Here is a 26969-nt window from a genome sequence, read left to right as displayed (position 1 = left end):
GCATAAAATAGCCAAATAGCCTATTATCTATCATCCTTTGTTATAATGGACACTTCTCAAAGCATTTTAAATTATCACATGCATGTCATCATTTTCTCCCTCAGTATGATTCTGTTTTCTGTAAATTTTGCAACTTACAATATGAGTAAAAGTAGGACCTGAATTACACTAAGTTGAATTTGGGGAAAAATTAAAATTTTGTTGGGGGTTTGGATGACAGGTGATATTCTAAATACCAATATCCCACCTGAATATTTAAAAATGTGCTTCTATATGCAGTTTGCTCCCAACTATTGATTATAGCCCCAGAATTTGAAACAGCGTAAAATGCCTAAAATGCATAGAAGAACAAGGTTTGCAGCAAAGATTCAAAACTATAAAATATACATTATGATAACTATAATTACGAAACCATAAATAAATGTAACATAGGTTAATCAGTTTACAGTTAAATATAATAAAAAACGAAACACAAAATTCACTGGTTAAAATGCAAATGCTAGAAAATGTAGCTATTTCATGTGTGTTCTTAACAGCCTTTAGGTTTTGCTCTTCTATTGAATTCACCTACTGGCACAGCATAAAATACACACCCGGTTGTTTGTTTATTTTGTTTTTATTTTATTCAGCTTTTACATAGCAGAGACAGAGATCATGGGAAACATGCGAAACAAAAACTTTTAAATAATTTCTTTATTTAACAAAACTGCAACAATATCTTTGAACAGCAGATGGAGACATGGGATACGATGTTGTGAAAATAACTACGCACAGGGAAAGCCCTTAACTATTTAAACCTCACAAGCAGAAATATATAGCCTGATTCCGCTTTGTACAAGCAAAGGATGATTTTTACTAGATTGTGTGTGATGCGGATGCCTATTTACATTCCATATCCATTTCTTTACTATAAATAGCGTAGCATTTCACTATTTATTCGCACATTAAAGCTCCTCAGTATAAATTAAACAGCTCCACAGTCGAGTGTCTAAGACGTTAATTTAGAAATCAGTCAACTTTGAAGGCACTCCTGTCATTGCGCGACTGCGCTTTTATTTTTAATAGGAGGGAGGGGGTTCCCAGAAAATACCTCCTCCTGCTGTTCCTCAGCTCTCTCTCGTGAATATCAAACACTCGCCGTCTCCATATTGGAAGCAGAAATCAGAAAACACGGGGAAAAATGAAGAGGCAGTTCTTGACGGTCGCTTAAGCGCACAGCTGTCGGCTATAGCTCCAGGAGTTTAGACGCAAGCGTTCAGACATCGCGCGGGGCATTTATTCAGACTAACCTACATTTGGAGGTTTCATGGTAAACTCGCTAACGCTGTCTTATATTAGCAATCCAGCTTCCAACTATTTGTTAGCCACTCGGCGCTGGCGCGACTGATTTTTGTTATGCGCATCCGTACGGACTGATTGATCAAATGTGTGTCCGCGACGCGTATTTTAATGCAACAAAACGCAAAGATTAGTGGTCGGGTGCCGTCCATTCGCCCACGCTAGCCTGAGCGACAGCAGTCTGCTGCTGGCTGGAGATCTGCCATTAACTCAACTAACTGTTAGCTGTTAGCACAAGCTGAGACACGGACACGGCCACAACTCGCTGGAAAAAGGAGCTAATATCTCGTTTCCATGGACAACACGTCCATAATAACGCAGGTTACGAACCCCAAGGAGGAAGAGATACTCTCGTCAAATGCTGAGAAAGGTGAGAGGTGTTTTTGTGTGTTGAAGTTGCTCGCTGTTGCGCGTTTTGTTAGCTTTAACGTTAACGTTACCCACCATTTTAAACGAGCGGGCTGCGCGCCTGAGTCCACACACAATAAACATTTTAGGCATTTAATTACTTTTTGCACTAACATAAGTGAGAATAATGCGTTTTTTGTTAACTTTTAATATGCTTTTTATATGACAGTGTGTTGTTGACGCAGAACGATGACCGAGTGTGTGTGTGTTTATATAACGGAGTCGTCGTAAAGGCGCGATGTAAACTGCTGGAGAGAGACTGAAAGTTTTGGGCTCTGTCAGCGTCCGTCGACCTGATCTGGATGAGACCAATATAAACATGTTTCTTTCTGTCATGAGGCAGAAGTGATCAGGAAGAATTGCACAAGTAACGTTAGAGTGCTTTAAAGGGTACATGTTTTATTTGGTGTGTTTTTAAGCAGTGGACTTTGATTTGTTCTATTTTCAGTCCAGTCAGCAACAGTATTGTGTGCTATTTAGGTGCCTACAACGGAAAAGTCAGTCATGTGTTGCTTTAGGTTGTTAGGAGGTAAACGAACTTTTAACAATTAATGCACTCCACAGGTGAACCGGGCACACATTTTCACTAATATATAACACCAAGTTTTCTGAAATGTAATGAAAATAATTCGCTGTGTAATTATTCTGGCACTAATTTGCATAAAAATCCAGAAAATAAATCTGAAGACTTGATAAAAATCAGGTAAAAAATTCTTGGTTTATGTTGACAGTTTTTTTTTTTTTTACCGATTGGTTTATACAGAGTGGTTTTGGTTTCTTTTTTTAATCACTCCATAAATCAGAAAATACTGTCAACAACCACCCAAAAAAAAAAAAAAAAAAAGAAAATCAACTTTTCGGGAATTTTGTGTTCTATAAATTAGGCTAAAAGATGTAAGAATAAAACCATCTGTAAAAGTCCTAAGTATATTGGTAGGAAAAAAACGGGAAAGTTTGGTAAAGTGAAACTAAATATTTCTGGCTTGTGCATGAGAAATTAGTAATATTGAGAAAACACTGTGTAAAAATATGTATTGCAGTTGAAATCTACAAACACAAATAGATAAATATATATAATAAACACTGTATTTATACTGTATATGTTTCCTTTCCATTAGTTAAAAAAAAAGAGCTATGAAAAAAAACAGCTAAAATAAAATTTGATTAGTGCATGAAAACAAAAATAGGTGTGCCTATAGTATCCTGCCTTAAATATCTAAATATTTAAAATGAAGATTGGAAGAAAATGAAAAATGAGTCAATCTGTCTCTGCTATAGAGATAAATAGCTATGAAGGTAGTTTTGCAGAGCTGCCTCTGGCTGCCCATCTGAGGATGTCCGGCTCTGACAGCAGATATTTGGATGGACCACTTCCAGGGCTTTACCTTTGACCTCTGGGTGGCTGAGTAGAGGAGCTCTTCAACAGCTGCCCTCTCAAAACAGCACAGAATAAAGTTGAACCCTCTAAAATGGTCCTTGTGCTCTTGATGGCCTATTAGGCAACACTTTAAATGCCTTTTGTGATTTACATACACAGCCTTGATCTCATCCAGACCAGGCCTCCCTCTTCAAAGCCATTAATGAGTCTTTCCAACATGCAGATTAATATTAAGCCAGAAGTAATTAAAGTCAGTAGTAATTACAGGATTTTTTTAAGGCAGCTGCATCTTCTCATGCCTTCAGGCTCTGATGGCATCTGAGTGAGTCCGCCGCAGTGATCAATGTCTCTGGCCCGTTGCCTGACAGGGATCTTTTTTGCATTCTGTCCACAATTATGTAAAACTCTCTGCACTTCACTGCATTTTATTCTTCTTATTAGGGCCCGAGCACCGAGGTGCGAGGACCCTCTTGTATCTGCTTTGTTTTTAGGGCCCGAGCACCGAGGTGCGAGGACCCTCTTGTATCTGCTTTGTTTTTTATTATTAGGGCTCAAGCCCGAAGGGGCGAAGAGCCCTATTGTTCCCCTAAGGATTATTCTTTTTCTTATTATTATTATTATTTTTTTTATTTTTTATTAAACCTTCCGGGGGTTTTTGGGGGCCTTAACATGCTCAAAAACTCTTGAAAATTGGCACACACATTGGAATCTGCGGCCATCAGGACGCCACAGAGACTGGGACCCGGGCGTGGCACAGGGGCTCTACAGCGCCCCCTGGAACACAGTCAGAAATCTTGAACCATAGCTCACACACACTTGCATATATTTATATGAAACTCAGTACACTTGTAGATCTCATTGAGCTGAACAACTTTCGCGCTCTATGTCAAAGGCTCCGCCCAACAGGAAGTCAGCTATTCATGGCTGTTTAAAAAAAGCATGTTCTGGAATTTGATATACTTGTCATAGGTTTTTTACATGATTGCCACCAAACTCGGTGAACATGATCTCAAGACATTGGGGATGAAAAATTGCGAGGGGATTTTTTATATCTCGAACGGTTTGCCCGTGGCGAGGCGTTGAAATTAGGGCAAAAAGTGAGAAACAGGAAATGCCTAATAACATCCACATACATTGCCTGAGTTTGATCAAACTTCATCGGTTTGTTCGATGTATGATACCGATCGTATATATGTGATTATTAAGAGTCAACGTTATAGCGCCACCAACTGGCAGCAGGAAGTGAGTCATTTTCAAAATGCTTTGAATTCAGCATCTTATTTTTACTCGATTTGCTTCAAACTTCATCAGAATAATGACAAAACATGGCCGATGTAAATCTGTTGTGGGGATATTGATATCTTATATATTGTTGCCATGGCAACGTGTCAAACTTGAATATTCTGTTATGGTGATTTTGAGGCAGATAACAACCTCAGATTTACATGAAACTCAAAACACATATCAGTATTCTTGATAGCTAGACAATGGAAAAAGCTTTTAAAAGGGCGTGGAAGAGGCACTCTATAGCGCCACCTTTTGTCAAAAGTGGGGGGGTTAGTTTTAGCTACAGACACCAAACTCGGTACAAAAATTGTTCTTATCAACACGGACAACTTTCTAATTCACAGTCATCAGCTACGATCAACAGGAAGTCAGCTATTTTGATTTGAATGTGGATTTTTTTTTTACATTTAGCTGTGAATTAATGCATACTGCTCAGAGGAGAGTAACACTATACACACCAAACTTTGTCTACATGATGCCAAAACATTTTAAACAACTTAAATTGCCAATGGATTTTGGATAGCTTGAACGGTTTTGTCATGGTGATTTTTTTAAATGACAATAAAAATGGAATTATTAATTGTCCTGCATTTTTAAATTCCAAACACTTCAAAACCTTTTTTCATACAGAAAAAAAGTCATTCTGAGTAAATATGGATAGTTTCACGACTTTACAACACTGTATGGATAACAGAAAATTAAAAAACTGTCAGACATCTCATCTCACTCTGTCCCTCTGTTTGAGTATATGTGCTTCAGACTTCCATTGTCTGAGAGAAATAGCGCCCCTACAGGTGCAATTACCGGACTTTTACTTTCACTTTTAAATCGGTTAAAAATACAAATACATACTTAGATTTAATTCACACTGACAAGCTAAACCAACATATCTGATTATTACCGGTTCAGGGCTCATGGATAAATTATTTCTGGCCAGAGATACGTGAGAAATAGGAGAGATGAATCACCGCTGTGATCACGAGCGTCTGGAGTAAAGAGCTCAGAAAAAACGAATTTATTCCTGTTTTAAAGCTTTTAAAAATAAATTATTACAGCGATATCACACAATCAACCAATTAGAACACACCAAGAGCTAAATTCAGATGTTTTTGAACTGTTTGTGTGAAAATTAAATATTTGTGGCTGCCTATCTGAAATCACCGCTCTGATCAGCGCTTACAGTGTCGAGCTCAAAACAAACGAATTTATTCTTGTTTAAGAGCTTTTTTAAATAAAATATTACCACAAATGCACACAATAAACCCATTGTAACACTGCAAGAGCTAAATGCAGGTGTTTGTGACTCGTTTAAGTGTGAAAGACTATTTGACACCGCCACTGGCAGAATAACATATATCTCTCGAGCTGCAGGATTCTGCCTTTCGTCGTACGAACGAACACATAACGGACAAGATTATTTCAAAATAGCTTGGCGAATATGAACGAAAACAGCCAATTGAACATAAACTGTTGAGAAATAAATCTGAAGTGGATCTACTGGATTTGAATATTAAGTGACCGCATATACCAGCTGCTTCTGTCTTCAATTTGAATCTATAAAAAAAATGAAACTCATTCATCTTGGCTGCTTTTTTAATGTGTGTACGTATGTATTTATTATTTTGCTCTAACAAGAATTAATCTATATTTAATTAAATCAATTACATTTTATTTTACATTTTATTTGTCCATTTCTGCATCTAAACGCCTAAAAACATAAAACATGATCTATTATACTATTGTTAGCAATTTCTTTATCGTCCAATTTTTCTGGTGTACACACTTTTATTTTCATAATAAACTTGTTTGTTAGATTATACACAGTTACAGTGGTCTATAATAAATATTGACAGGTTTTATTCAAGCTGTTTAGAATGATTGCAGTAGGCTAATTTTTTTAAATGTAAATCCAAAAAAAAAAAAAAAAAAAAAAAAATTAATAAAAAACATTGGAAAACAATAACTGTTGTACTTTTTTTATACATTTTGTATAATTTCATAGTTTATGCATTATAGTTATAAAAACAAATAAATGTAGCCACTCACATAGAAATAGGCCTTATCCTTTTCTGACAGTTTTAGGGATTTTTAAAAATCCTAAAAAACCTTATTTGTGCTGCAAATAATAATTTCAAACTCAAAAAGTAAATAGTCAGTTCATGCTTTATAAAGCCTTGTCCCAATATTAATAGTCAGTAGTAAGCAGTTTATAAATACAGCTATAAATAGCTTGTTTTTGGTTTATAAGCACATTTGTTAAAAAGGAGAGTAAAGGGTCAGTTATCTTCCTATGAAAAATAAAAAAATAAAAATAAACAAACAACAACACTGATTGATACAGAACTCAGAAATTGTATTGTGGATTTATGATAAAATCAGCCTGTAAATGATTTCATACTCCTCCAAGAAGACACAAGTAGTTCACACCAAACTTTTTTTAACATGAAGCCAATATACTGAGATGTTAAATTGCGAATGGGTTTAGGATAGCTTAAATGGTGTGGTCATAGCGATTTATTAAAGTAACATAAAAAAAATACAATAGTTATTTTACTATATCTTTAATTTTTTTCATTCCAAACTCTTCATATTTTTTTATATACGTAGAAGTTATCATTTGAAGGAAGCACAGTAAGTTTAATAGCTTTATCATTTTCAAGAGCCAGCATAAAATTAAAACTATCATAACTTATAAATGAAGCTTGCAATTCTTAGTACCAATAATGGCCACCAGATGGAGGTATAGGATTACTTTTAAATAATTATTGTAGAAACAAGTATGATTTAAATCATTTATAGAAATCTTTCAAAGAAAAATAATATGAATTTTATGTATTTACTGATAAAATGACCCTCACTTTATTAGAATAACAAGCTGAAATATTGTGAACTGTATATTAAGAATAATTCTTTATAGGCTTTATGGACAGACACGTTTTGAGTGACTCTTGAAGGATCAGCACCACATCCTCTTTTACCACTGTTTAAAGAATTTATCTTACAGAACAGATGCAAATTAATTTTGGATAGCTTGAATGGTTTTGTCGTGGTGATTTTTTGAAATAACAGTAAAAAAGTAACCAGTAAATGTCTTTTATTTTTTTAAAGTGCAGCTTCTAAACACTTCAACAAAATGTACACATAGAAGTCATGCTGAGGAAATATGCATAGTTTCATGACTATACAACACTATATGGATGATAGAAAATTAAAAAACTACCATACATCTGATGTCACTCTGTCCCTCTGTCACTGTGGGTAATGTGTGTGTGTGTGTGTGTGTTTGTGTGTTAAGTGTGTGTGCTGAGTTTGTGTGAATGTGTGGGAGAGGGGATGGGCTTGGTGTCAGAGAGAGAGAGAGAGAGAGAGAGAGAGGGAGGGAGACTTAATCATCTCTTTAATCACCAGCAGAAAAAAAAAGCAATTTTGTGTTGTTGTTGTTTTTTCATCATTACAGCTTAAGAAATATCTTAGGCCTCAACATCAACTGTTGCTGCTTTATATAGCCATCTCCCAAAATTAATAGTCATTAGTAAGCATTTTATAAATACAGCTATAATTAAATTGTTCATGGTTTATATGCACATTTATTTTGAGGAGATTAAAGGCTGTAATCTTCCTAAAAAAAATAAAAAAATAAAAATAAAAAAATAAACAAACACAGAACTCAGAAACATTTATTTCAAGATGCAATAAAAGAAAACTGTACACTATATATACATATATATACAATTGCATAAGTTTATATTTAATTTTTTTTATCAAGTGTACAGCTAATAATAATAATAATAATAATAATAATAATAATAATGCATTTTATTTAAGGCGCCTTTCAAACCACTCAAGGTCACCGTACAACAAGTAACAACAGTAACAATATTAAAACAAAAAATAACAGCAAATAACAATGTCAATAAAAAACCACAATAATATTAGAATAGCACAACATATTGTGGAATACTATATTAAGACTTTATATATAGGCTTTATGAACAGATAGGTTTTGAGAGATGCTTGAAGTACTAGCATCACCTCCTCTTGTACGACGGTTTGAGGAATATATCTTCCAGATAGTACCGCCGCTCCCTATATGCAGAATACGCAGTCTTCGTAGGGCACCAACTCCCAGAGGAGGCACCATCCCAGTAAAATAAAACATGCGCCATTCTCCCATCCGCGCTCGCGACCGCTCGGACATTTGCGGATGAATGTTCGTAATTGATGGATGGACATCTATGCCCGGGTAAAAGTCATCAGCAATCCGGCACAGAGAAAAGAAAAATAAAGTAAAAAACAAAACAAAAACAGGCATAAATTTGGCTTGACATTGGACATTCAAGAGTCTCAAATTTAGGGACCGTCTCTTAAGTTACATGTGATATTGTTATACAATTTTCTAACGTCAGTAGCATTTGAAGAGAATGACTTACAGTCATAAAAACAACTGTAATTGTTCATCTAGGTGACAGCTATAATGCACCATTAAATTGAATGTTTGATATTTATTAAAACAAACTGTAAGTCATATGTAAATTATGCTACTTTTTCACATGGACTCAAAAGCAAATTTGAAGCTCAATAGCATTTGAGGAGAAAGACTTGCAGTCATAAAACAATTTTAATGTGTTAATTTAGGTGTCAGCTACAATGTACACCTTATACATTTATATATATATTAAAATAAAGTGTTACTAAAGTTATATATATTGTTCTGTGTATGTGATTTCAAAGTCTAGACGGGTCGGATTAACCCTTTAACTGCCATATCCCTTAAAATTTGATTGCCAGAGGGTTACTGTAAATGCTTATGCCCGCTGGGCACAGTTTTCCCGATGCCACCGGGGTGGCGTTGCACTGATGGCTTGAGCCCGCCATCGCTGCTTGCAGCTATATTTATTATTCTTCTTCTTCTTCTTCTTCTTCTTCTCCCGAATGAATCGCATTTTTGAGGGCTTTAACATGCTCAAAAAGTCATGAGACTTTGCACACGCGTCAAACCTGGTGAAAATTTTCGTCTGATATAGGATTCAGAAGAGGGTGTGGCAAAATGGCTCGACAGCGCCACCTATGCCAAGAAAATCAACAGCCTTCCAGCTATGTTTCACGTACATGCACGAAAATTGGCACACATATGTAACACACCAATACCTACAAAAAAGACTCTTGGAGCGAAATTCTAAACCCAACAGGAAGTCGGTTATTTTTAATATTATGAGCATATTTTGTGTAATTTTGGTCATTTCCATGTGTTGTATTTTAACGAACTCCTCCTAGAGATTTATTCAAATCAACACCAAATTTGGTATGCCTAATCTAAAGGCCTTTGCAATGTTAAATTGCGAAGATCTTGAGTTTTCGTTGAAGGGCGTGTCCGTGGCGGCCTGGCGAATTTCGATGTTTCGCCATGAAAAATGAAGTTGCTATAACTCACACATACAATGTCCAATCTGCCCCAAACTTCATATGTTTGATGAGACTCCGAACCTGAACAGATTGACATGCCCATATTCAGTTATAGTCATAGCGCCACCTATTGGCAACAGGAAGTGACATATTTTACGCTGCGACGAACTACTCCTAGAAATTTTATGACATCAATGTCTTTTTTGTGGTCAGTCTAATCTAAAGGCCTGTGCGATGTTCAATTGTGAAGATCTTGAGTTTTCGTTAAAAGGCTTGTTCATGGCGCCGCGACGAAGTTCGATGTCTCGCCATGGGAATAAAAGATGTTATAACTCAGGCATAAAATGTCCGATCTTCCCCAAACTTCACATGTGTGATAAGAGTCCTGGCCTGAACAGATCTGCAGGCCAATATTCCAGCGGGTGTGGCAGAATGGCTCTATAGCGCCACCTATACACATTCAACGGAGTGCGCCTCGAGCTATGTTTCACGTACATGTACAAAAATTGGTACACACATGTAACACTCCAATACCTACAAAAAAGTCTCTTGGTACGAAATCCGGATCCCAACAGGAAGTCGGTTATTTTTAATTTTCCCTTCAAAATTGCTGTTGTTTTTGCCATTTTCAGGGGTTGTACTTTAACGAACTCCTCCTAGAGATTTATTCAGATCAACACCAAACTTGGTCAGTGTAATCTAAAGCCATTTGCGATGTTAAATTGCGAAGGACTTGAGGTTTCGTTAAAGGGCATGTCCATGGCGGCCTGACAAATTTCGATGTTTCGCCATGAAAAAGGAAGTTGCTGTAACTCAGACATACAATGTCCAATCTGCCCCAAACTTCACATGTTGGATGAGAATCTTGACCTGAACAGTTTGACATGCCCATATTCAGTTATAGTCATAGCGCCACCTATTGGCAACAGGAAGTGACATATTTTACACTGCGACAAACTACTCCTAGAGATTTTATGACATCAATGTCTTTTTTGTGGTCAGTCTAATCTGAAGGACTGTGCAATGTTAACTTGTGGAGATCTTGAGTTTTTGTTAAAGGGCGTGTCCATGGCGCCATGACGAAGTTCGATGTCTCGCCATGGGAATAAAAGATGTTATAACTCAGGCATAAAATGTCCGATCTTGCCCAAACTTCACATGTGTGATAAGGGTCCTGGCTTGAACACATCTGAAGGCCATTATTCCATTATAACGATAGCGCCACCTGCTGGCAACAGGAAGATTGGCACACATATGGAATAAACTTTGATATATTGCACTTATATTTATGAGTTTAAATGCATATTTCTCAACGTTCACCTTTTTACTAAAGCCACACGATGGCGGTGAGCCCGGGTGCGAGGGCCCGTTCATCGCTGCTTGCAGCTTTAATTTATTATTATTATTCTTCTTCTTCTTCTTCTTCTCCCGAATGAATCGCATTTTTGAGGGCTTTAACATGCTCAAAAAGTCATGAAACTTTGCACACGCTTCAAACCTGGTGAAAATTTTCGTCTGATATAGGATTCAGAAGAGGGTGTGGCAAAATGGCTCGACAGCGCCACCTATACCAAGAAAATCAACAGCCTTCCAGCTATGTTTCACGTACATGCACGAAAATTGGCACACATATGTAACACACCAATACCTACAAAAAAGACTCTTGGAGCGAAATTCTAAACCCAACAGGAAGTCGGTTATTTTTAATATTATGAGCATATTTTGTGTAATTTTGGTCATTTCCATGTGTTGTATTTTAACGAACTCCTCCTAGAGAGTTCTTCAAATCAACACCAAATTTGGTATGCCTAATCTAAAGGCCTTTGCGATGTTAAATTGCGAAGATCCTGACTTTTCGTTGAAGGGCGTGTCCGTGGCGGCCTGGCGAATTTCGATGATTCGCCATGAAAAATGAAGTTGCTATAACTCACACATACAATGACCAATCTGCCCCAAACTTCACATGTTTGATGAGACTCCGAACCTGAACAGATTGACATGCCCATATTCAGTTACAGTCATAGCGCCACCTATTGGCAACAGGAAGTGACATATTTTACGCTGCGACGAACTACTCCTAGAAATTTTATTACATCAATGTCTTTTTTTGTGGTCAGTCTAATCTAAAGGCCTGTGCGATGTTCAGTTGTGAAGATCTTGAGTTTTCGTTAAAAGGCTTGTTCATGGCGCCGCGACGAAGTTCGATGTCTCGCCATGCGAATAAAAGATGTTATAACTCAGGCATAAGATGTCCGATCTTCCCCAAACTTCACATGTGTGATAAGAGTCCTGGCCTGAACAGATCTTCAGGCCAATATTCCACCGGGTGTGGCAGAATGGCTCTATAGCGCCACCTATACACTTTCAACGGAGTGCGCCTCGAGCTATGTTTCACGTACATGTACAAAAATTGGTACACACATGTAACACTCCAATACCTACAAAAAAGTCTCTTGGTACGAAATCCGGATCCCAACAGGAAGTCGGTTATTTTGAATTTTCCCTTCAAAATTGCTGTTGTTTTTGCCATTTTCAGGGGTTGTACTTTAACGAACTCCTCCTAGAGATTTATTCAGATCAACACCAAACTTGGTCAGTGTAATCTAAAGCCCTTTGCGATAATAAATTGCGAAGGACTTGAGCTTTCGTTAAAGGGCGGGTCCATGGCGGCCTGACAAATTTCGATGTTTCGCCATGATAAAGGAAGTTGCTGTAACTCAGACATACAATGTCCAATCTGCCCCAAACTTCACATGTTGGATAAGACTCTTGACCTGAACAGATCTACATGCCAATATTCAGTTATAGTCATAGCGCCACCTATTGGCAACAGGAAGTTACATATTTTACACTGCGACAAACTACTCCTAGAAATTTTATGACATCAATGTCTTTTTTGTGGTCAGTCTAATCTAAAGACCTGTGTGATGTTTAGTTGTGAAGATCTTGAGTTTTTGTTAAAAGGTGTGTCCATGGCGCCGTGATGAAGTTCAATGTCTCGCCATGGGAATAAAAGATGTTATAACTCAGGCATAAAATGTCCGATCTTGCCCAAACTTCACTTGTGTGATAAGGGTCCTGGCCTGGACAGATCTGAAGGCCAATATTCCATCGAGTGTGGCAAAATGGCTCAATAGCGCCACCTATACACTTTCAACGGAGTGCGAATACACTTTAAACGGAGTGCGCCTTGAGCTATGTTTCACGTACATGTACAAAAATCGGTACACACATGTAACACACCAATATCTACGAAAAAGTCTCTTGGTACGAAGTCCGAATCCCAACAGGAAGTCAGTTATTTGGAATTTTCTCTGCAAAATTAGTGTTGTTTTGCCCATTTTCAGGGGTTGTACTTTAACGAACTCCTCCTAGATATTTATTCAGATCAACACCAAACTTAATCAGTGTAATCTAAAGCCTTTTGCGATCTTAAATTGCGAAGATCTTGAGGTTTCGTTAAAGGGCGTGTCCATGGCGGCCTGACAAATTTCATTGTTTCGCAATGAAATAGGATGTTGTTGTAACTCAGGAATAAAATGTCCAATCCTCCCCAAACCTCACATGTTCGATAAAAGTCCTGCCCTGAACACATCTGAAGGCCAATATTCCATTATAATGATAGCGCCACCTGCTGGCAACAGGAAGATTGGCACATATATGGAATAAACATTGATATATTCTACTTATATTTATGAGTTTAAACGCATATTTCTCACCGTTCACCTATTAACTAAAGCCACTCGCTGCTGGTGAGCCCGGGTGCGAGGGCCCGTTCATCGCTGCTTGCAGCTTTAATATTTATTTTGAAATTCATATGGAAATACTTTTATATAACAATTAGACCTAGTTGCTCATTGGGAGCTTTTGTAGTCTAGATTTTTTAATGTTTATTGCTCTCTCTTTTAAAGGCATTTAAATATAAACTGGATTACAGACAGATTTGTGTTTTTGCCTTTTGTATTTAGCTCTCTGTTGTGGAGTTGCAAAGACGCTCTCATTGCGAAGGGCTAGTTAGTAGATATCGAGATATGTGTTTTTACACCTCAATGTGTGACGCTGTACATGCTTTCTGACATGTCTGCTCCTACAGTATTCCTGAGTAAAGCCAAGCTGCTGTCCTCCCACTTATGAAAAATGATCCACTCCTTTGAAAAGAAAATAACAGCTCGTTATACATATTTAGAAGTTGCTTTCTCCATCAAAACTATTGAAAGTCGTAAATTAATTTAATTTGGGTGTAAAGTATTGCAGAGTTTTTAACATTTTGAGGAGAAAAGCATGAGATGTTTGGCTGAAGCTTTGAGAAGGCTAAAGGGGCGGGAGGGGAATGCACGGCTCTCATAGGCTGTTCATTTTCTTAGCTCCTCCTCCCCTGCTGCTGCCCCTCCCTCTCCTCTTCCCTCTCTCCCTCAAATATTCCTTCCCTCCCAATGCCTCTGAAGTCATCACAAGCTTCAGGAACGAGGGAAAATAGCCTCTGTCCCTTAAAATGGTGCTGGATTCAGCAGCCAATGAGTGGAGGGATGAGGGTTTAGGAGCCTAAAGGGGACGGGGTGGGGTTTGTGAGCAACTGGGGTCTAGTTTCATATTTTTTTTCCTGCTTGTCACTATTTTTAAAGGGCCTTTACTTGCTGGTGACCTCAGTGTTAACATTTAGAGCCTCTGCCGTGTCGCTGGAATGAAGGCAGATTATTATTAGTGTGTGTGTGTGTGTGTGTGTGTGAATGAGGAGAACCGTTAGGGTCTTTGATGTTGTGCAGTGTGTTGGTGTAAAGCCTGTTCATAATCAGTTATAATATTCTGGATATTTAATTAAAGATCCCAAGTGACATCCTGCACTGGGACAAAGCCAATTTCCTAAAGGGTGTTCGGACATTCCCACCACCAGTGTCCAAATAAGTGTTATTGAACTTTGTGCCATATATAAACTGATCATCGATGACCGATAATAATAATCAGAGACACCGGAAAAAAATAGTTTTTCACAAAAATGTATAGAAGGATTTTTGACGGATTATGTGACATTGATGACTGCAATTCAGTTTTTCAATCAAATAAATAAATTGCACTTTAAAATATATTAAAATAAAAAAAGTTATTTTAAATTACAATAATATTTTATAATTTAATTGTATGTTAGATCAGATAAATGGAGTCTGGTGAAATAAAAGATTTCTTTCACAAACATTAAAAATATCATACAGACCCCAAACTGTTGGGACACTTTTGAGCATACATGTTTTGGTATTATATTAGTTTATATATTTTCACGTTACAGCAGGTAACCATAAAAACAATCATAAAATGGTTAAAGAGATAATTTAAGTGTTTTTCTAAATAAAAATATTAAAAGAATCTATTGCAGCAATATGCAGCAATGTTGCCACTAATAATGAATCCCTAGTAAATTATTATTGCAGTCATATGTTTTAAACCGTGTTCAGTATATTCTCTCTGTGCACTCTTTTGTCAGTTTCGCTGTCTAACAGCAGTCTGAAGAAGAAGAGGACTCGCAGCATCTTCAGCTCATTGTTCTGCTGTTTGAGAAGTTACGATGCTGAGCCCCCTGCCACCCCTAACAACAACAGCACCCCTCAGCCTCCACCTGTGGAGGAGAACGGAGCTCCACCGAAGGTGAGACGTTGCCCAAACATCCTCTCGACACGGGGAGTGATTACAGTCAATCAGATGTGCATTGATTCAAGGACCTCTGCTTCTGCATCTCACCGTCATGTGTGGTTTGCTGATGTTAAACAGAAGTCATCACAACTCTCTTTTTCTGTGCAGACTGTGTCACATTTGTCTGAATTACTGTTCATTTGTCTTGTGGTTCAGCACCTCATTTCCTCTCCTGTTTGTTTCCTCTGTCTTCATCTCTCATGTCCCAGTGTGACCAGGTTGAGGTCATCCCTATTCCCAGTGTATGTATGATTCCACTCCACTCCGTGTCGTCTGTCTGTGTGCTCTCGCATGCCGCATGGAGCGCCGCACCACTGTACACTCGAATCCACTTTTGAAGCGGCTCTGTGGACAGTGATGCACTTTGCCTGATGGATGCTTGCATGCACTGTATATTATACTACTTCTGAAGCGCCTGGAAAGCCTAAAGTTTACCGCACAATTATAGGTTAAGGCATTTTCAAGATGTGTCTATGCCCACCCTCCTGCTTTTTAACTGTTGGGAGTATGACTGCTTTTGATTTGATAATGCAAGTGTTTTTCCACTGTATTCTCGTCCGTTTAAAGGGGCTGAGCAAAATTTTCTGCACCACCTCCAAAGTGTTTACAGAATCCCATAGTACTTTATTATAAAACATTTTTAACCTGGCCTGCCACTATTTTCACTAGCCTGTTTTAAGCTATGCGTTTTTATATTTGTTTGAAATAATTGGAATTCTATCAAAAACTGTTTCCTCTTTACAGTTTTTTGTTCATGAACACAAATTATTTACAGAATAAAACTTTTTAACAAGCTGAAAATTTTATAGCTATAATGTTGAGAAATAAATTAATTCATTTTTGTTGGGACAGTATTCCATACAATGGCAAACATTACTGGTTGGTTCATTGTTTAACATAATGTTAATGATGCCTTGAAGACCTCTAAGTATTTTACATTTATATTCAATCATTTATTAAGCGCTGTTATCCAAAATGACAAAAAAAAATTTTTTTGGAGTGCAGTATTTGGGGGTCAGTAAGATTAAAAAATGAAAGAAATGTATACTTTTTAAATCTATAAATACCAAACCCAAATGTGTGAATGGTAAAACTAGGCCATCCTTATTGTTAAAGGGGTAGTTCACCCAAAAATAAAAATGACCCAATTTGGCTTTACTCAAGCCATCCTAGTTCTATACGACTTTCTTCTTTCAGACGAGTGCAATTGGAGTTATATAAAAAAATGTCCTGGCTCTTCCAAGTTTTATAATGGTTGTTGATATTCTGTAGTCCAATAGAAGTCCAATAATCCACTCCAATCCATCATAAAAAATGCTCCGGGGGTTAAAAAGGCCTCCTTAAGATAATCGATGCGATTTGTGCAAGAAAAATATCCATATTTAAAACTTTTTAAACAATAATTTCTTCTGCTAAGTCATACGAGTGTATACGGGAGAGTGGTGGTCCAGCGGATGCTGTAGGACCAAGGCGTTTTTTTACACACATGCATCAATTCGCTTCAGGAGGTCTTTATTAACCTCCCGAATCTGTGTGGAGCACTTTTTATGATGGATGAATGTGTTTTATTGTACTTCTATTGTACTATTGAAAATCAACAGCCATTCAATGGCATTATAAATCTTTGGAGAGCCAGGACATTTTTTTAATACAACTCTGATAGAAGAAAGCCGTATACAAATCTTGAGGCTTGTGGGTAATCATGGGTGAACTATCCCTTCAAGTCTTGGTTCGCACCTTTTTGAAAGTCAACCTACAAGTGGCTTCCCTTTTTTTTTTTTTCTTATGTTGTGATTTTGATCAAAGTAAAAATATGACGCTTCTTCATTTAAAAGTTTCATGACCAGGTTGGCAGATTATCTGCGATCTTTAATTGATAAGGGTTTAGTGCGTCTCTTCCGCTGTTAATCTCAGTGCTAGTCTGTTTAAATCCAGATCTCATGATCCTTAATGATTTCCTCATTAGATTTTCGTAACCCCATAATGGTGTTTCTGCTGCATGATTTGCTGTACAGTTGTTGACTGGGAAGTCATGTCAAGCCGAACTGTAAGTGTTCGGACCTGGATCATGACTGCGCCTCAGCGGTTCCTCCTAAACTTGATTCCTCCCATTAAACAGACAGGGATTTAGATTAGACGGACTCGACAGCATACTGCCTCCCTCCATAACAAGATTGCCTCTGCTTGTTTTGAGACGGTGCAGCGAGGATTAGAGAACTGGATCAAGAGAGGGAGCCATTCACCCGTAGCTTATAAATAAAGTGATGGGATTTCATACAGACAGCCAGTGCTGAAGTCACTCCCTCAGTCTCTAACCTTACCCATCCTGCATCTCTGATTAATGTGTGAGAAACCTTTTAATCCCTATGCACGGCCGTAATCCTTTCCACTTCCGCTCGGAAGAGCCTGGGATGTTACTGCATGAGCGTCATCTGTGCAGCTCAGGAAACACACTTCCTAAAATGCCCTTAGCTGTCCCTTACAATTTCCAGAGGAAATGTGTAGATGGTTGGGAACCGTGCTGCTTTTCTCCCATATGTCTGCTCATTTCGCTTGATAACAGTCTTAACGCGCCGCATTTTAACCTCCCGTCTCATTTCTCTGACATTGCTCCATGTTCATGATGTTTACTCTCTCTGTTTTACATTTCCACAGCCTCCAGAGAAGTACCTCCTCCCTGAAGTTAACATAAATGACTATGGGAAGAAGTGTGTGGTAATAGACTTGGATGAGACTCTGGTGCACAGCTCGTTTAAGGTAATTTATCAGTTTTTGCCTGTAGAAGTTAGTTCAGAAACAACCAGGGATGGACTGAAGATGCAGGGTAACTGTGACTTCTATCTGTAATTTGCTCAGTGACTGTGACCCACTGTGACCTATTTTGCGTTAGGGATGTACATGTGTGCGGGCAGAGCTTCCTGTGATGCTTAGTGACGGCCCAGTCAGGGCTCATTTGTCTCTGCTGTTGGTAGGAGGAGAGTTGAAGAGCAACACTGATTGTGAAACTGAGCTTCTTGATCTGTGAATGAAGCTCAGACATTTAGTGCAGGGTTTTTATGGTTTACTTAAACTGAAACTAAGATTTAAACCATTAAAAGAAAATGTTACTTGAAATAAAATAAACTTCTGATTTTAATTAACTTCATACATAATTATAAAATTAAAAATAAAAATAAAATCATACATAAAATTAAAAATTTATATATATATATATATAAATATAACTATAATATATAAATAAAACTGAATCAAAATATTAATAAAACTATAATATAATCATATCTTATTATTAACGGTGTGGGGTAGTTTGTTTAAAAATGGGTTTTAATCCTTTAAAGCCAAATTTATCATATTAATACACAATTTTATGACTTCTAAATTATCAACATAAGAACTTTGCTGAAAACATCTGGTACACAATCTACTAGGCTACATGCCTTTTGCCATCTGATTCATAGTTCATACTTTTTTAGCACGTAAAAGACATTTTAGTATCATTCTAAAACATCCCACTTTAGGTCGCCATACACGTGTCTTTCTGCTGTGAAATCGTAAATGATTTTTATAAATTAAACAATATAACTTTTATATTGTTGGTAAGATTTCAAGATTAAATGAACTGAAGTAACTTATTTTTACTTAATAATCCATAAAAATATCCCGCCAAATATATAAATATACTCACCATGTTGGCCGTATAAATATTAGCAAAATTGCATAGTTTGTGCCCCTGAATAAACCAAAAGTCTGTGAGTCGTAGAGCATGAGCCATACAAGCTTGATATACCAAATAAGATTTTTTTTTTTTATATAAAAATAAACTGTTAAATATCAGGCTTTTTTTTTTTAGGATAAATGTTTGAGGTGTGCAGTTTTCAATCCTCCATCACAAGAGATTATGAATATTTGATTAGGCAGCTTTGTGTTGAGAGAGCACAGACGCCCTCTGCTGTTTGTCATTTTGCTTCTGCAATATGCAAATAGAGCTTATCACAAATCAGTCATATCTGATTGCGGTCATAATGCTTATCAGCTGTTATTAGTTTGTTACATAATATTTGGATATAGTAGATGTGACTTAAAAGGCCACTTGAGGATTCCTTTTTACTATAAGAAAGCTAAAGCATGAGAAAAGTTATGATTTACAGAAAATGCACATTAGAAAGTGTCATGTTTAAGTTGTTTGGGATAATGTTGAATAGCCGTGTGTGACTAAAACCATGAGAAGCCCCCAAAAGCTGTTATTTTTTAAGAATCCGGTGATACAACTGGCTGAGTAGTGATAAGTATTTTATAATTGATGGATTCATGTATCAAATAAAACCTGATATGGTTTATTCTTGGTATTGAAATGATTCTGTATTTGGAAAGATGGATTTCATGAGTCTTGCTTGCAGTAAGACAAGGTTTCAATTTTCAATGTAAAACCTACTTTATTGGAAGAAATCATGTCAGACTTAGGTTTGGGTGGGTTGAGTTGGATCATAACTTGTCTGTGTTGTGTTTGTTGCTTTCTCACAGCCCATTAGCAACGCTGATTTCATCGTCCCAGTGGAGATCGACGGCACGGTGCATCAGGTACAGTACTGATGGAAACATGTGCTGGTTTCATATTACACTGACATCAGATTGCTGAAGATGGGAATATTGAATGATTAGATGAAGTGGTGGCTGAGTGGCTGTTCCCTTGTTCAAGTAATCCAGGATAGGCTGTCTGTCCTCGAGGCCTATTCATGATTACTTGCACTAGGTGGCAGTCGTGTGTCTTCATGGAGCTAAAGCAAATCATCTGTTCCTTAGTGTTTTAACCTTCAGACTGAGGAACAAGAAAATGAATTCTATTGTGTTGTATTGTTATATTGCTACAATATATTTTATTGTGTATTGTTTTATGATCATGTACTAGTATTGTAATATGTTTCATTTTATTAAGAGTTATAAAGATGACAAAGATTAAATTACTTATTTAAATGAACTTAAATAGGTTGGCCTTTAATAAAAAAAAAAATTCTAATTTTATTATTATGTTTATTATTGAGATCTACATTTTCATATTATATTTTCTAGTTTTTTAAAAAAAGGATTTAATTTCAATATTTTTTATATATTATAATAACATAATGTAGATAATGCATAATAAAGATTACATTTATTGTTCAAATGAACTTAAGGGATTTAATGTATCACTTAATATTTTCTTGCTGTACAATTTTTTTATGTATTGTAAAAAGTGGGGATGCACCGAAATTTCGTCCACCGAAAATTTTCGGCCGAAAATGGCCTTTTCGGTTTTCGGCCGATAGACTTTTATCACCGAAACAACACGGCCGAAATGTTGTGATGACGCAAACAGAAACCGCGACCTGCACATGCAGCGCAGACCACGAGCTCCCCACGACATTCACTTATATGGAACGCCAGTGAGAACATTCTCTCTCTTCTTACTCCTTTATTCGCAGCACTAAAGCGTCTCCTAACAAAGATATTACGACGGACCACGAAGTAAAAACAAAGAAAAGTACAGTCTTATAGAGTCTGTTAGCACACGTCTCACTGAGATCTTTTCGGATCCTCTGCACTTCATCGCGAATGTGCTTGATCCGCGTTATAAAACCATTACTTGGATGCGGAAATAAGGCAGCGCGCACGAGAAATGATCCAGGATGCGGAAAACCCGCGTGGAGACGGAGAAGCGCCAAGCGCATGAGACAGATCAGAGCGCAGAAAAAAAGACTGGTCTCTGCACCAGATGAGTGGCATGTACCCTCGTTGTCTGATATGTTCAGTGGAATTCTGCAAGAAAGTGCTTCAAATAATAATAATACGTTGGCTATTTTGTTCTTAGGCCACTATATATATATATATATATATATATATATATATACACACACACACACACACACACACACACACACAAACATATATACATACATAATATCAGATTGTAGCCATATTTATGCTAGATTTTCTGCTAGATTTCTGCTTTAATTTGATAAAAAGGTTTATTTATGCCCTGGCCCTATTTAAATACACTCTCTCAAATATTTCTCAAATGTCAGGCAGATGACAAGCTCAACTGCTCAACAGCTAGATGGTTATCTGTCTGAAGTCCCCATCCCCAGAAGTGATAACAGTCTTGCCTATACTGGAGAAGTGATGCACTTTCTAGTCCTACAGAGAACAATTTCAAATGCACTTCACCTAAATGCACTTTGTTTTTATGAGAGAACATTTTAAAACCTTTCTGCAGGCCAGTACACGGTAAAGTTAGTACACGGTCATAGCAATAAATGCAATGGTACTAATAATTGGCATAATTTCTTTCGGTGTTTCGGTTTCGGTTTTCGGCCTTGGTTTTCTCTTTTTCGGTTTTCGGTATCGGCCAAGAATTTTCATTTCGGTGCATCCCTAGTAAAAAGGTATATACATTTTTATATTACTTTTTTATAGTTTGTTAAAACAAAGATTGATCTATTGTTACAAATTATAAAGATTTATAAAGATTAAATTTATCATTTAAATTAACTTAAATGTTGCAGCATATCACTATTACATTTTGTTTTATATTATTTGATATTGTATTACTATATTTAATTGTGTAAATTATTTTGTTTTGTCATATGCACTTTCATATTTTATAGTGTATTGTTTTATAAAGATTTTACCATTGTGTGTTATTTGTATATTTGTGTGTTTGAGATTTGTAAGGATTACATTTAATTAGTAAATATTTTATGAAAATGTTATTATCTAATTAAACTTAAATTTATTGTAGTTTTATATATATATATATATATATATTATATATATTTAAAAAGTACTTTAATAGCGGTTTAACACTTTATTGCATTATTGCATTGTTTTATAATGATTTTATGTATTATGAGCAGCACTAAACTGACTTAAATGGCTGTGTATCTCGATATTTCCCCTTTATAGGTGTATGTGCTCAAAAGACCTCACGTTGATGAGTTCCTGCAGAAAATGGGCGAGCTGTTTGAATGTGTGCTTTTCACAGCCAGTCTAGCCAAGGTTCGTCCACCACACTACCACACCGACTCTCTTAATGTCATCAAACATGTCAAAAGACTCCGCAGTGTTTAAGGGAGATAATGCTGTGATACACCCCTGCTCTGCTAATATCTGACCCCCCTCTCTGTCTCTGTGTGGCCTGCGTTTGTTTTAGCCGCTAATGCATGGGTAAGTGTCTCAATGGCATCTGTGACTCCTCCAGAATGCGTGCCGTGTACCAGTAGTTCCAGTCGCTGCTGCCTTCACCTTTGAACGCTCACACTGTTTGCGTTTGGCCGCTTTTACGATACGCTGTGAAGTTTCATTTGTCGCCGTATCCGTAGCCGATGTGTTTTGTTCTTCTCATAGCTGTTAGTGACACATTAGCTGTTGAGAGTGTATGCGGCTCACTGTAGTTTAGATCACGTGTCTTGGTTGCTTCCGTGTCTGTTATATTGACAGCATAACGGCTCATTGGCTTTAATAGCAAGCTTTCTTACTGAGAGCCACATTATCTGACTGTGGTTTGTAGGTTTCCTTAAAGTTCTCTTTGTAGATGTTTTTTTTTTTTTTGCACAGACATGGAAATAGAGTTGCGTTGCCCTAGCAGCTTGCTTTTCTCTGTTTTCTATTTGTATTCGTTGCAGGGAGCAGCTGGATGATTCTGCAGTGACTCGACTGTTTAATCAGTGCATGAGCAGCTTGAAGGTCCTCCTTTAACTTGTTTGTAAGTGTCTGTCGTGTGTGTGTGTGCTTCAGTATGCTGACCCAGTGGCTGACCTGCTGGACCAGTGGGGTGTGTTTCGGGTGAGACTCTTCCGGGAATCCTGCGTTTTCCACAGAGGGAACTATGTTAAAGACCTTAGTCGGCTCGGGAGAGAGCTCAGGAACGTCATCATTGTGGACAACTCCCCTGCTTCCTACATTTTCCATCCTGAAAATGCTGTGAGTTTTGAACGCTGATGAAACTCTTAACTAAACCACAGCTTGGTTACTCTTGCACTTGTAGTGCAGTGGAAAAAGAAAACGTAAACATGACATTCAGAGTCACAATGGACTCTTATGAGACTTTTCTTTAAGGGAATCACAACCATACAGCTCTGCCAATTTAGCTGATTTACGCACACCGCTTATAATTTCTGTTATGTTCTGCTTCAGACCTAAACTGGTTAATATGGTAAAACTGGTTATTCAAATGACAATGTGTAACCAAACCGTGTCTTTACCACACTCATGAGTTATTGAAATGATCATTTGCCTCAAATAAGTGAGTAAAATAAGTATCCACCCTTTAAATGTAAATAAGTATGCACTTTTTAAAAAAAATTAGTATTTTTTTAATGCAACTTTTGCAAAAGATAATAAAAAATTGGTTCAATATTTATGTATTTATATATTTTAAATACATATTTTATTTTTATATGTATATATTTTTAGTCATTTAATTAAACTTAAATTGCTCAGCATATTACTATGAATTTTTTTACCATAGTTGAATGTTATACTTATTAAAAAAATTCACATTTTCATATTTTGTGTATTGTTAATTTTTTTTATGATTTTATTATTATCCATTTTATATTATAAAGATTTCTAAATTAAGATATATGTATAATACAATATAACGACTTATAGTTAAAGCCACTTAATATAAAGTGGGAAGGATTTATATATATATATATATATATAGATGATAAAAAAAGTTTTTTTTTAATGATATTATAATTTGGAAATTGCATTCCCCAACCCACCAATTTTTCTGCCTCAGAAGTGCCAAAAGAATCGTTGTGGAATCAGAACTTGAACTCCGATACATATCTTTGTTCCCATCCTTGTTCTTTTTTGTTTTATTTAGGATCTACTTTGGTTTCAGCAGCAATTTACACTGTCTGTAAAAACCAGTACAGCTTTACCACTCTTGGCATTTTTTTTTTCGTAACTGAAAGTGAAATTTCTTCACAGTGTGACAAATCTAGAGCAATATTTGTGGTGAATATACAGTTATGTGAATCAAGATTTTGGACAAATAACAGGTCATAACATGAATGTGATTATTATTAGACCATGTCAGATAATAACTTTGTCTGTGTTGTGTGTGTTGTGAAGGTTCCTGTGCAGTCGTGGTTTGATGACATGAATGACACTGAGCTCCGGGACCTGCTGCCTTTCTTTGAGGGACTGAGCAAAGAGGAGGACGTGTACGGTGTGCTGCAGAACCTGAGGGGCAGGTAGCAGGCTGAGGGGCCAGTGCGAGTCCCCCCGCTCTCTCCTTCAGCCTGCAATCCTCACCTCATCCACGCACACCAGGACATAAACAGACTCGGAAAATTTAATGGACACTCAAATATTTCTCTTTTGAAAAGTGCTTATGATAAACCAAAAATTCAACTACTCTTTCTTTCCCGTTTTTGAAACGAAATCTCCAAGTCATAACCAATCTCCGAGGTGTCGCTATGCAGGTAGAAATCCGTAGGGTTAAAGGACTGTGGGGTTTCCTCTCCGACCCAACAAAGTGCCTTTTTTGAATGTCATTTTTATTGGGGAAATGAACATTTTGTACGCGAGAACCTAATCTTTACAAGAAATATATGCTTTAAAACGGAGGCAGGTCAGACTCTTTTTATAAAAGCACTGTTAAAGAGGCCAGAGATTTTTAAATGTGTAAAGCTGGGTACATTTCTCCATTTTCTGTTCTTCTCATGTTCCTTTTGTTTTCGATTTTGCTTTAGCTTGTGCCATTATATCGACCGAGACTATTATCTAGACTTGTATATGTTTAGTATGTTTTTTTTAAGAGCAAAGGAATGCATTTGCACTTGTTAGGTTACTCGTCTCACGTACCACAGCCTCTTTTGCCAACGAACCCCTTAAACCGTGCCAATCGCTAATATTTGTCTCGCAATCTGACGCTGAAGTACGTTTCGTTTTCAGCGAACAGGCCCGACGCTAATATTGGTGCTGGAGACAAATGTTCGGACATTTCAAAAACAGAATTATAGCCGCTAGTCTTTTTTTTTTGTTTTGGAACTTTACGTTGATCTCATTGCCTTTGGTGAAGTAGCGTAGACACTGCAGTTGTTCCCCGCTAATCGTTTTTAAAGGGGAAGTGTCCTTTATGGAAACCAGGATGCACAACTGCAAATGTAGCCCTTGTGTCGTTTTTAATTATTTTCTGTTTGAGTCGCAAGTTCTTCAGAATTGGTACAGGTCCATCATCTTTGTATATTTTTTTTATTAGTTTCGACTTGTTTTAAACCATACCCTGCTGCTGCTACCACTGTATACTACACTACAAAAGACCTCCCTGTAGGGTACCACCAGTACCAGCCCAGGGACTAGAGCGCTGTGCAGCTTGTGCCAGAGCAGAACGGACACAGTAAGGCCTCTTGCAGTGCTAAACGAAACCCTTTTTGTCCCAGTGGGGTTTCGAAAGTGTTTGGCGCAAGCTGTGCAGACTCTCCATCACCACAGTGCCTAAGACGAGAGGAGCAGTGACGGGATGTCCCGATCCGCTGCTGAACAGGCAATAACCTCCCTCTCTCTCTCTGCCCAGAGTCCGCCACGTCACAGTTCGGTCACTACATGTTGTCCCCCCAGTCTTTCATCGTCTACCCCTCTCTATCTCTCTCTCTTCATCCTGTTCTGCGGAGAGCAAATCATTCTCACATGTATGGTCTTCTGTCAGTATTTGAGATGTATGGTTCTGTTATCCCACGCTTGTGCTGTACAGCCTCTCTTCAGTCGTCGACGTCGGTCTTCCAGACTGCCTGGATATTTGGCTTGCTAGTATGATTTCTAGCTTTCTGTTTGAATTGTCAAACAATACTTTTCACATTTGCATATTTCACCTTTTTCTGTGAACACCGTATATAGTCCTGGTGATCTGGCAGCGTCAAAACACTATTGGTTTTGCTCAGTTGTTGTTTGCTTCTGTTTTTCACAACTGAACTGTCAGGTGCTGTTCTTAAAACACTGTTTTTGTCACTTAAATAGCTCAAGTCTGCACATTGTTAAATTATGCATTATTTTCTTTATTGTATTTTTCTTAGTAAGCCATACGGACACTTTAAATGGTCCACAGGGGGTTTGAAATCAGTTCAGAGAGGCTGTACAGTGCTGAGGTCTGGAGTAGATTTCAAGCTGAATTGATTCATGGTTGTTGTAGGTTTTCTTCCGGACTCTGACATGTTATATTAAAGCACCTTTTTAAAAAACAACACAATTTGAGTTTCATTTGACTTCTTGGCCTGTGCTTTAAAGTTCAGTATCTCAGGTGTTACTGTTTCTCCAAAGCACGTCAGCTCTTGCAAGGCGGGCATCTCTTAAGTGGTTGGTTGAGAGATCTTAGACTAGCTTTAGTTCGTTTACAGAATCAGCAGTCGGGATTATAGACACGATTTAACAGTTTAAATTAAAACCTGGATTTTGAATGTGGTTTGTCCCTTTAAAGCTACATAAACTC

The 26969-nt window shown here is 37.3% G+C and overlaps 1 protein-coding gene across 2 annotated transcripts; it reads left to right on the top strand.

Annotated features, from left to right (window-relative positions):
- The first annotated feature begins 1024 nt into the window (after positions 1–1024).
- On the top strand, positions 1025–26729 carry LOC127950634 (CTD small phosphatase-like protein). 2 transcript variants are annotated; one of them, XM_052547794.1, is made up of 8 exons: positions 1025–1708; positions 15291–15451; positions 15706–15738; positions 18152–18253; positions 20018–20074; positions 22436–22528; positions 23267–23452; positions 24614–26729. In XM_052547794.1, the coding sequence occupies exons 1-8, from the start codon at positions 1633–1635 to the stop codon at positions 24737–24739; spliced, it is 834 nt and encodes a 277-aa protein (XP_052403754.1). In that variant the 5' UTR covers positions 1025–1632; the 3' UTR covers positions 24740–26729. The 2 variants fall into 2 exon arrangements, with proteins under 2 accessions (XP_052403754.1, XP_052403755.1); XM_052547795.1 differs by lacking the exon at positions 15706–15738 and having other exon boundaries at positions 1033–1708.
- The last annotated feature ends 240 nt before the right edge of the window (positions 26730–26969 follow it).

Source organism: Carassius gibelio, chromosome B2 (assembly GCF_023724105.1).
Source record: "Carassius gibelio isolate Cgi1373 ecotype wild population from Czech Republic chromosome B2, carGib1.2-hapl.c, whole genome shotgun sequence".
In the NCBI taxonomy this organism is placed as follows: domain Eukaryota; kingdom Metazoa; phylum Chordata; class Actinopteri; order Cypriniformes; family Cyprinidae; genus Carassius; species Carassius gibelio.
This window is presented reverse-complemented; position numbering and strand designations above follow the sequence as displayed.